The sequence below is a fragment of the Quercus suber genome, unplaced genomic scaffold, assembly GCF_002906115.3.
Source record: "Quercus suber isolate HL8 unplaced genomic scaffold, Cork oak 2.0 scaffold_98, whole genome shotgun sequence".
Classification (NCBI taxonomy): domain Eukaryota; kingdom Viridiplantae; phylum Streptophyta; class Magnoliopsida; order Fagales; family Fagaceae; genus Quercus; species Quercus suber.
In genome coordinates, this window is record NW_027069563.1 from 313527 (window position 1) to 326166 (window position 12640).

At 30.6% G+C, this 12640-nt stretch overlaps 1 protein-coding gene across 1 annotated transcript; it reads left to right on the forward strand.

Moving 5' to 3' along the window:
• Window positions 1-943: 943 nt before the first annotated feature.
• Window positions 944-9385, forward strand: LOC111996480 (wall-associated receptor kinase 1). Its single transcript, XM_024028475.2, has 3 exons — window positions 944-2010; window positions 3129-3311; window positions 7915-9385. The coding sequence occupies exons 1-3, from the start codon at window positions 1119-1121 to the stop codon at window positions 9117-9119; spliced, it is 2280 nt and encodes a 759-aa protein (XP_023884243.2). The 5' UTR covers window positions 944-1118; the 3' UTR covers window positions 9120-9385.
• The last annotated feature ends 3255 nt before the right edge of the window (window positions 9386-12640 follow it).

Consider the following 12640-nt stretch of genomic DNA (forward strand, 5'->3'; position numbering starts at 1 on the left):
TCTGAGACCTTATCAAAGTGTACCTTATGCAACATATGGACAGACAATTATAGCTGTAAAGTTGTAGACACAAATACACATGCAATAACTGTTGGATCTTTCAGTCTGCTTTTAAAAAGTCCAGCATCTATGAAGTTCTCCACACACTAAACACTCTCCTCAGAAATAGTGGTGTTATGGGTTTCCATAGGATTCTTGTGCAACTCACCTGGGTTGGTGTGATATCATCAGTCATGGCAGCCACAGATACACAATTTCCATCAGCCCTGCCTAATTGCCTCGACAGATGTGGAGACCTACGAATTCCATATTCGTTTGGCTTAAATAAAGTAACTTTTATTGGTGTTAAATAACTAAAATTATATATCCACTATTATAGGTGCTCTTAGTGTTTAAATTACTGTGTAAGATTTTTTTTTTTCGTTTACTCTCAGCCACAAACGTATCCTGACTGAGGTAGACTCTAACTTATCTGAGACCTTATCAAAGTGTACCTTATGCAACATATGGACAGACAATTATAGCTGTAAAGTTGTAGACACAAATACACATGCAATAACTGTTGGATCTTTCAGTCTGCTTTTAAAAAGTCCAGCATCTATGAAGTTCTCCACACACTAAACACTCTCCTCAGAAATAGTGGTGTTATGGGTTTCCATAGGATTCTTGTGCAACTCACCTGGGTTGGTGTGATATCATCAGTCATGGCAGCCACAGATACACAATTTCCATCAGCCCTGCCTAATTGCCTCGACAGATGTGGAGACCTACGAATTCCATATTCGTTTGGCTTAAATAAAGTAACTTTTATTGGTGTTAAATAACTAAAATTATATATCCACTATTATAGGTGCTCTTAGTGTTTAAATTACTGTGTAAGATTTTTTTTTTTCGTTTACTCTCAGCCACAAACGTATCCTGACTGAGGTAGACTCTAACTTATCTGAGACCTTATCAAAGTGTACCTTATGCAACATATGGACAGACAATTATAGCTGTAAAGTTGTAGACACAAATACACATGCAATAACTGTTGGATCTTTCAGTCTGCTTTTAAAAAGTCCAGCATCTATGAAGTTCTCCACACACTAAACACTCTCCTCAGAAATAGTGGTGTTATGGGTTTCCATAGGATTCTTGTGCAACTCACCTGGGTTGGTGTGATATCATCAGTCATGGCAGCCACAGATACACAATTTCCATCAGCCCTGCCTAATTGCCTCGACAGATGTGGAGACCTACGAATTCCATATCCGTTTGGCTTAACTGAAGGTTGTTACTTGAATGGAAACAATGGATCTACAGAATTTTCAATAGTTTGTGACAACTTGTCCGGAAAACCTGAAGCAAAGACTGGAGATTTCCTCGTTACAGACATTTCCATCCAAGAAGGCCAGATTGAGATCATGATGGATAACGAAATTGACTGTTACAACTCGACAGGCACACCTCTGAGTCTGAGTAAACCCAGGCGGAAACGAAGTCTCACTAACCCGATTTTCACCATTTCTCACACCAAAAACAAGTTAGTGTCCGTTGGATGCGACTCTTATGCGTACCTTAAGGGTTTCAGGAACGATAAACGGTTCTATTCTTTTTGTCGCTCAATATGTGATAGCAAAAGTGATGTAGTCAACGGGTCTTGCTCTGGGGTTGGGTGTTGCCAGACGGATATTCGTGGAGGATTGAAAAATATTACTGTGGAAGCATATAGCTTATATAAACACGTATACGTCTGGGAATTTAACCCATGCGGCTATGCCTTTATTATCCGAGAAGACAAGTTCAATTTCTCCTCGGCTTATCTTACCACTCTGCGAAACAATAAAACCCTTCCGGTGGTTCTTGATTGGACAATTGGTAGTGAGAAGTGTGATCTTGCTCGGAACAAATCGAATTACATATGTGGAGAGAATAGCAGATGTGTTGATTCCATGTACGGGTCTGGGTACCGTTGCGAGTGCAAGAACGGTTACCGTGGGAACCCATACCTCGACCATGGTTGCCAAGGTATTCAATTTACTTACTACTTATTTACAACAATTTTTTCAAGAATAATAAAACGTTTTTTTGGGCAAATTTCTAATATAATATTTAGCCTTATTTTAGTAACATATAAATGGCCACAATTTTTTCTAACAATTGTTTAAACTGATAGGTTATGATTTAATAATAATAATTGTAGGGATTCAATTTAGATTGGACCCAGAGTATGAATGAGTTTTCAGCCCAACAAGTTCAAACAATAAATTTTTAGAGTATGGGTACAAGAACTAGTACCGTTTGACAGGAAATGTTATATTCATCAAGTAACAAGGATATTTTAGGTTGATTCAATGAGAAAAACTCTCTTCGGCTATGTTTCAGTCCGTCTCTCATTTTTCTTTTTCTTTTTATGGAATCTCCCCCCTCTTATCTCATTTGTTTCTATGTTATATACTCCGTTCTCTCCTCCACTTTCATTGTACACGTGTAATTCTTATTTTGAAAGCTCCTTTCTGTCCCATCCAGCACCTACCGGAACTTTTACTTAGTGGCCATAAAGCTGCTTAGTCACTGTTCAGGTATCACCTCTACATTAATGCGGCCAGAGGGTTAGCTGGAGAGCATTTAATGTGGAGGTGATGGCCTTGAAAGATATTTGCTACCTTCCCCGACTCCTCCTTAGGTTTGTACCTAATTTCTAGTTCAGATACAACTTGGCGGAGTCTCCTGAATAAAATGAAAGTTACATTCACCTCGGACTTTGGTGTCCTCAGACGTGCGTTACGCCGCTATATACAATATCCGCTCCTTTCTCTTATATTATCCATTTAATAATAATAATAAAAATTTTAAGCTATCCTCGGATAACTAAGCGTCCTCGGATTGAGCCGTTGGACCCCGAGCCCACTTTTGAGGATTCTTATATCTTTTTAACTAACATACCCCACAATAATAATAATAATAATAATAATAGATCTATGTAGAAGTTGTATACCAATTTTAGTCTCTAATATAACTATTGAGAGGCAATATTTTTATTTTCGTTCCAGTCAATGCCTTTTTATTCTATTTTTCGATTTCAGTTTTAATTTTTAATTTTTTGGATTAATTACTTCTTATTTACTTTAAGATGTCCACTACAGATATTGATGAATGTAAAGTCAAAGACAGCAATAATTGCACGAGCAAACAAAAATGTGTTAATAAACCCGGAAGTTATGATTGTTTGTGCATTGAAGGATACCATATGGACGAACCTGAACGGGTATGTGTCCCCGATCGATCAGCTGGCCAATCATCATCGCTCGCAATTTACCTCGCAGTTGGTGAGTATATTTATTGTATGTCTGTATTTGCGCCATCAGATTCTCCTCACAGGTCAAGATCCTGCGCAATAATAAATTAGTGTGAGATGACAGATACTAGATACATACACCCATTGCATAGAATATTTTTCTATTAAAAACCATTAGCAAAAATTTAGCTACAAAACTAATTCTAATTTAAGGTTTATAAGTTATCATTTTATTTAATAAAATAAACATTATATAAATTTTTAAAATATAATTGTTAAAATGCAAATGTCTTACACTCTTAATAAACATGTCAATTTTTGTGTTAATTGGATATATTATCTGTTATATGATATTTTTTACGTTTATATTTTATGAATAATTTTAAACTACAAAAATTTGTAATTTAAACAATTTATTGATGACATAGCTATTGATTTTTAATTTTATAGAAATTTTGCAAGTATGGAGAATATAAGAAGAAGACGTAATACAATTGAGGATTTGTCAAAGACTTAAAATTCATATCTAATAAAAAAATATTAAGTAAGGTTGCAATTTTAATCTACAACTAATTTTGTAGCTAAATTTTGTCTATTTAAAACTTCAATTATAAGGATGAAAACAATCACTTAAGGTCCATTTGATTGGAGGGATTTCAAGGGGTGAAAATGGGGGAGAGAAGAGTAATGAGAAAATAAATTTTGGGGTGCTGTGTTGGTGGGATTTTTAGGAAGTAAAAATTTTTCCAAGCATTTTCTCATCAAACCTACCAGATTTCAGTCTCCCCAAATTGGAGAGAAAATAGCAAGAAAAAGAATGAGCTTTGCTCTTTTTAAGTTTCAGACAAAACTACCCCAGCACCATCAAATGTTGGTCTTATCTTTTCTTTCATTTTTGGTCTTTCTCCTTTTTAAATGTTGTCTCAGTCTTCTTTTGTATGGGTCTTTTTCAATGTTACGTTGTGTGAGTCTCACCTATCATCATCTTCTTCTTCTTCTTCTTCTTTCTTTCTACTTTTCTTTTCTTTTTTTCTTTTTTTTTTTGGTGCTCATCTAGTCATCTGTTTCTTTTCTCACCAGACACCATTTTTGGGTTTTTATTATTTTTTATTATTATTATTATTATTTTAGTTTTGGGCTCTTGAATTATAAAGTTTCCATTCATACATTATTTTTTTTAAAATAAAAATAATATGTTTTTTAATCTAACAGGGATATAATGATAAATTTATACAAACTCCATTATCTATCTTTTTTTTTTCAACCAAATAAAAAAGTTTTTCATTTCTCTACTTTTCCACTCTCAGCTAGACACAAAGTCTATTTTTTTAGGCAAAAATATTTTCTAGAAAATGAGTCAATGACTTAAATGAGTTGAAAAATAATTTTATAACTTTCCTTATTTAGTTCGCTATGAGATGAAGTTGTTTTTCAAAAAAAATTTAATACTCTAAAAATAAGTCATACTATTTTTGTTGACTAAAGATACTTTTTTTTTACTTATTTTATTTTATTTTTTTGATATTGCTCAACACTAAAAAATACTGAAAACTATCTTTACATGAAATTTTCCATTGAAACAAATGGGGTGTAAAATCTCTTCTTCTTTTTCACTTTTTCACACTTCTAACTAAACAAACCCTTAGAGATTATTCACTAAGCTTAGATTACTACCTTTAAAAAATAAAAATTAAGTGAACTAAACTTGGAAGTTTGAGCTTTAACGTTATTAATCTTTACAGTGATGCTTTAAAATTTACTTAAGGCACATTTGGTACACTGAATGTAGATTATAACAGGAATGGTAATCTCTATTACTAGAATAAAATGTATTACACCCTCAAAAAAAAAAAAAAAATGTATTATAATGAAATAACTAAATCTATTCATTAGTTTGATTGTAAGTTGAAACATTAGAATAAAAATTAAGATCTATTTTAGGAAATATCTCATTCATACAATTATATTTCCTAGAAAATAATATTTTTTAAATTTTAGAGAGATTAGTTATTTTTTAATGATTTTTTATTTTCATAAGGAATAGTTATTACAAACATTTATTTTAAAGAATAATTATTTATAAGAAATGACTATTCCTTGTAATAAAAATATAAACTAACTATTGAATAACTAAATTATATGAATAGCTTTACATTACAGTGTTTATTATATATAGTCTATCAAACATGCCCTTAATTTCATCTCTCTAAATATTCAAATAATAGTCAATTTTATGCTTATAAGCTTAAGTTGTTATAATTAAAGATAAGATTGATTTAGTTCTGAAATTAATTTCAACTACAAAATTAACACAATTAATAATTAAAAAAAAAGGAGTAATAGTTCTGCTCTTAAAAAAAAAGGAGTAATAGTTCTGAAAGCTAGGCACACTAATTAAAGGTTGACATGCTCTTTAACTCTTTCTTCCTATCAGACGCACGTCACGCACTCACGATTATTTAATATATTTATACTGCACTTTCTCTACCAAAAGAGAAACACAGACTGTTTCTCAAAAAAAGAAAAAAAGAAAAAAAAGAAACACAGACTTGTCCTACTTTTCACGACCCTTTAAAGGTCCGTTTGTTTTATCATCTTAAATTTACATTTTTACATTTTAAATAATATTAGACACATTTTCATACACTCTTTTACTTATATATATTTCAAAAAATTACAAACAACCTTTCTTACACTATTCTACCAAACACCCCTAGTCTTTTGAGTCTTTGTCTAAAACTCATTTTGGCCTTTTTGGAATCCCATTGCCATATATGGTTGGTCACGTAACTCACGTTGTCTGCAGGTGAAATATCATCGTTATCCTTTTTCTATTTCTTTTTCTTTTTATAATCTTTATTATCTTTTTCTCTGTTAGTAAAGATGGAAGCAAATGACAGTGTTTGAAAAGAACTTGCTAATGTTAAAATTTTGAGCTATAGGGTAAAGTAATTTAGCGTAATACTCCTTATTTTCAGTGTCTTTCTATTTGGAGAGAGAACTACTGTTGACAATGATGGCATGATGATAAAAAAAAAAAATTGATACTAAATGTTAGCCATTAATTGCACCAATTAGTTTTTTTTTTTTTTTTTTTTTTTTTTGGGTTAAAGTTTAACTGTTTAAGTATGAAAATATAGTGGGTTTCAGTTAACTCAATTGATAAAGTTTCTGATGGTTGTATAAGAGATCTAAGGTTCAATTCCTGACTACACAAAAAACTGATTGATGTCTTGGTTTAATGATAAAGAGCTATCATCAGAGTAGACGTCATAGGTTGAAACTCTCTCTAAAAAAAAAAAAAAAAAAAATGAAAATACAAAACACTTTAATTTTATTATAACCTCTTTACAAAACACTTTTATTATAACCTCTTTTATCATTTTTCATATAAAAAAACACTCTCAAGTTGTCAATTTATTATTGAACAGAATACGAGCTTCAAAGCACATTAACATTATAGTTTTGTCAATCATTTTAAATGTTAAGGATGTGTTTAGTTGGAGGTGAAATAAGAGGAAAAAAAAAAGGAGAAAAATTGTTGAAAGAGGTGTTAAATTGGAAGAGGGAGGGGAGGGAATTTTGGTGTGGCCAAGAAGTTTTCTCTCCTAGCCCACCAAAACACAATCTCCCAAATTGGAGAGAAAATTATGCAAAACTTTTTGGACAAAAATGCCCATTCAAGCCTACTGTGTGTATACGTACCTGCCTTTGTTTCTTATTTCTTTTAAAATTTTTGTTTTTAATTGGATGTGGGCGTGGCCTTTGTTTCTAACTGCAATCCTGCTTTCTTTTTTGTTTTTTTGTTTTTTTTTTTTAAACTGGGATGATTTTTTTTTTTTTTAGGTGTGGTTGTTCTGCTTTTTTGTTCTTTAATTGGGCATGATTGGTTTTTTTGGTTGATTTTTTTTTTTTTGGTATGATTTTTGTTTTAATAAACTTAGTGTGACTGTTTTTTTTTTTTTTTTTTTGTTATTGTTGTTTTTTTAACTAGATAATTTTTTTAATAAGGGCATATGAGTCAATTTATATAAATTAAATTTTCTATTCTCTTACTTTTCTTATCAATCAAATAAAAAAGTTTTCAATTCCTTTACTTTTTCACCCTCTCGACCAAATACAAATAAGAGAAAATAAATTTTTTTTGGTCCTCCCAACCAAACGGACCCTAAAACTCTTTTTGGTTAGGACTTTTATCACAAAAGATCTAAACCTAAAGCGTCTACACCTAAAACTCAGGAGTCTACTTCTTACTATCCTCAACTATGTTTGCTTTCCCTCAAAAAAAAAAAAAAAAAAAAAAAAAAAACACTTACAAAGGAACATTGTGGTTTTAAAAAAGGATGTCAATTCAAAACTTGGTTCACCAGTCTCTTTTAATTGTCCATATTTTTAGTTTTGATATAATTTGACATGAGCCGGATTTTAGAGCCACTCGTAAGAGATTTATATTTATGTGGTAGCCACCACCTACGCTATAAATGAACTTAGTCGAATCATCTTCATATGATATGTATGATAAATATTTAGACTTTTACTATGTTTGCCATAAAAAAAAAAAAGGCAATAGTGTTAACAAAAGTATAAATTTAAAACGTTGTACTTGGCGAAAATGCATGTTTGAATGTGTGCAGGCCTTTTTAGCCTCTTAGTACTGCTTCTGGGATATTCTTGGATATATTGGGGATTGAAAAGAAGAAAGCTCATCAAACTCAAGGAAAAATTCTTCGAACAAAATGGTGGCTTACTATTAAAACAACAACTCTCTAATCACCAAATGTCTGTCGAGACAACCAAAATCTTTACCACAGAAGAGCTCAAAAAAGCCACCAACAACTATGATGAAAGTAGAGTCCTTGGTCAAGGAGGCTATGGAACTGTGTATAAAGGAGTATTATCAGATAACACAATGGTTGCCATTAAGAAGTCCAAAATTGGTGATCAGAGCCAAATCGAGCAATTTATAAATGAAATGATTGTGCTTACCCAAATTAATCATAGGAATGTGGTTAAGCTATTTGGTTGTTGTTTGGAAACAGAAGTTCCCTTACTAGTTTATGAATTCATCACAAATGGGACTCTTTCTAGCCACATTCATGATAAAAGCCTATCATCCTTACTTTCGTGGGAAAAACGTTTGAAAATTGCAACAGAAACTGCAGAAGCACTTGCATACTTGCATTCATCAGCTTCTTTGCCAATTATACACAGAGATGTGAAAACTACGAATATTCTATTGGATGATAACTACATAGCAAAAGTGGCCGACTTCGGAGCTTCAAGGCTAGTTCCTCTTGATCAAACACAATTGAACACTTTGGTGCAAGGAACTTGGGGGTACTTGGATCCAGAATACATGCAAACTAGCCAACTAACAGAAAAAAGTGATGTATATAGCTTTGGTGTTGTTATGGCAGAGTTGTTGACAGGTAAAAAGGCACTTTCTTTTGATAGGCCAGAAATTGATAGAAATCTATCATCATCATTTGTTTCTGCCATAAAAGAGGATCGTCTACTTCAAATTCTTGAAGATCACATTGTCAATGAGGTTAACATTGAGCAATTGAAGGAAGTTGCTAATCTTGCAAATAGGTGCCTAAGTTTGAGAGGGGAGGATAGGCCTTCTATGAAAGAGGTGGCAGCGGAGCTAGAGAGATTGAGAATTATGGAAAAACATTCACTGGGAAACATTGATGTCTATGCAGAAAAGACTGAGCACTTGCTTAGTGCAACTAGTCACTCTTTCAACGTTGATGTTGACATTGGTTGTTCTACTAGTACAACTGTTGAGTATGATAGCATCGATAATATATTGGTATCAACTGATAATTGCATTTGATATGGTACTATAATGATCCATGTAATTTCGAAGTATTCATCTCACAAAGTTGGCTGTTTTTAAGTTGTTTGGAAGTGTAGTAATTTACGTTTGTTTTGTGAGTTGTGTTTTGAGTCTTGACTATTGGAAATGTAGTAATTATGGGAGAGGTTGTATGTTAAGGCTTGTTTTATATTTATTAATGGTGGAAATGTAGGGGTCCTAATCAAGTCTTTTGTGTTGATTTTTAAATGGCTGTTATCATTTGGTTGAGCATAGCTCTCATTAATCCATTTCTTTTTCTTTGTTGTGCTTATGAAATTTCCCAATATTTTGTTCCTTCCTCTTTCACCCACATTAGAGTTATTGATATATATATATATCTCTCTCTCTCTCTCTCTCTCTCTCTCTCTCTCTCTCTCTCTCTCTTGATAAGCAAGAATCAATTTGACTATTTGATAGAAGTGGAGGTGTGATTGCACTTTTGTATGACATTATTTTTGGGGTTTCTCTATTATTTAAGATGCTTCTATTCTTTCTTATTTTCATTTGGATGTAAGAGACATGTCAAATAAGGAATCTAGAAGTTAATTCACATACTCCCTGTTACAATATATTTTACAACTTTTTTTATAAACTATTGTTATAGCAAATTTTTATTAGTTTTCATCTGAGCCCACTATTAATAACACTTTTCACTTACTAATAATCACTCATCACATTAGTAGTTTATAAAAATTTTTGTACTTGGTTTGGGTCAAGGAACTTTAATTTTAACAAAAATACATAATTTACAAGAAATAAAAATAAAATAAAAATTATGTGAATATGTTAACTTGATACCAAGCCAGAGAATATAAACTATATGATTGAGCAAAATGGTTACTAATGGATACTCAAGAGATGCTAGAGAATGAGTAAATGACGTAAAACTGAAAACTAGTACTCTAATGCTACAAGGCATAGTGCATATGATAAAATAAAAATGAGAAATAATAACTTAAAAATAAAACATTAAAATTTTATTAATTATTTATAGATATGATAAAATTTCAATTTATGACATCCAATTTATGATGATTGCTCTTTATCATCAGACCAGTAGACTATTTGGAACAAATAAATTAAGGCAATCACAATAATCAAAAACCGAATAGAAGAATTTTTCATAGACTTTTATCAGAACCTAAATATAATATATTTCAGGAATTTAACTTATGTAGGAATTTTAATATACATTTGATTTTGTTTATTTTTAATTGTATCAATGCATATACATGAGATTACGAGATAATTTAAGTGAAACATTACACATTTTGAGAGTGTATTTGTGTATAAATACAAGAAAAGGAGGAATATACTTTTTGGCATGCTCAATTTCACCAAAACAACAAAATTAATAGGAAATTTTCGTGAAAATAATAATTGTAAATATAATTTATGCTAGATCACATTTTATCCATTACTCCATATATCCTCGGTTCAAATTTACAAAATTATTAAAAATCAATGACTATCCCATTTATTAAAAGTTTAAGTTTGATTTATTTTTATTTTTATTTAAAATTATATTTAATACATGATTTTATAAAATCGATCATAGTTGTCAATATCGTACGATACACGATACGTATCGTGTGAAAAAAGTTCTGTATTGTATTGACATATCGTAAGTGCTCGTGAATCGCACGATACAGTGTGCGTATCGTATCGTATCGTAAAATCGTACGTATCGTACAATATATAGACAAATGCTTTAAAATGATATTTTTTTGTTAAAATTTGTACTTTTATTTGAATCTAACAAGTTGTTAGACTTGTTTTTAACAAAAAATTATTAGTTTACTTAATTTAGTCTACTAAAATAACATATTCATAAGTTTTTTTTCCCCTTTCTCCTACAATTGGACTATACTGTAGTCTGTACACACTTACCTTTCACTTTAATATTTAAAAGTTTATTTTAATTTTTTATTATTATTATCATTATTGTTATAAGTCCAAGAAACTAGAATGCCAAAAAAAAAAATTTATAGAAAAATTATTAAAATAAAAAGAACAAGAAGAGATAGTAAATGTTAATAACGAATAATGATGAAGAAAATTTTAATGAAGAAATAAATTTGCAAAATTATAAACATGATGATATCGTTGACTTAGATGGGATTGATTAGGCAATTTGATGAATATGATGAAAATAAATTATCATTTTTGGGTCATTTGTAATATATTATTACTTTTGAATTTAAGTAATTTGAATGTGTATGTTATGAACACATGCTAGTTTGATTTATTTAATTAGCTTGTTAAATATTTTTACATAAGTGATGAATAAGTTAGTCATTAGTTGAATATATTCAAAATTTATAAAGAATATACCCTTTATATATGTATATTTATAATTTTTTATAAATTTTATTAAGTGTTTGTGTATCTTACGATACACGATATGGAAAAATTAAAAATCGATTCACGATACGATTCACGTTTTGGCAATTATGGAATCGATGAGTAAATAGACTCTATTAATATAAAATTTGGTGTGCGTGTTTAAAGAACTGGAATGTGTAATCTAATATTAATAAAAAATATTTAATGATAAAACCTTAAATGAAGTTATATCAAGTGTATATATTTCTAAGATAAAAGAGCTTTATTTGCAAAATAAACCAAACGACAATCTCTTTTTACATGAATGATATTGCAGGCCCAGGTTATCTAACTCTTACTAACGAGCACCTTAAACTCCATACTTTCATAAATGTGCCCCAAAATAATCCAAACAAATCAGACCCTCACACATGATATGTGCATCAATTGACTTGTTGGGTTTAAAACGTGTCATTTAAAAGTATGATGTTTCTCAAAAAATAAAATAAAATAAAATAAAATAAAAGTATGAGGTTTAAATGGGATAGTTTAAAAAAAAAAAAATTAAGGGATTTAATGTGTCCCAATAATAAAATTATTATAGATTTATTTTTTCAAATTTTATTTTTCTTTTACTTTTTCCAAATTTAAGTCCAAATCCTCCACCACTTTGTTATAACACGAGCAAAATACTGCTGAATGAAAGTGCAATTGTTATCTTATTTATGTAAAGACTATAAATATATGTATATGTAATAGCCTGAAAGGCTGGCTTGTTGTGTGATCTTCGTTGAGCCAAATCAAAGTGGCTAAGAAGCCTAAGATTTGTATTCATTCAGTCGTGAGACTAGTACCAAAGTCAGAGGGTAATAGAAAAATAAAAAGAAAATCACTATATATATATATATATTGGGTTAAAAAAAGATTGATTACGGTTAATTAATTCAATTACCTAAGTTGAGTAATTAGGTTAAATTACATGCAAATCGTGGAGGTACCAACAATTCATCAGATAAACTAAATGCGGCTGAAAATAAATTAATATAGTGATTTGTTGACAAATGGGGAAAACCTCTTGCAAGACAAAAACTCCACCTGATGAATTTAAGGTTATCACTCCCAAGAATCCACTAATCAATAATCAAATGGCTACTAGTATGAGGAATCTTACC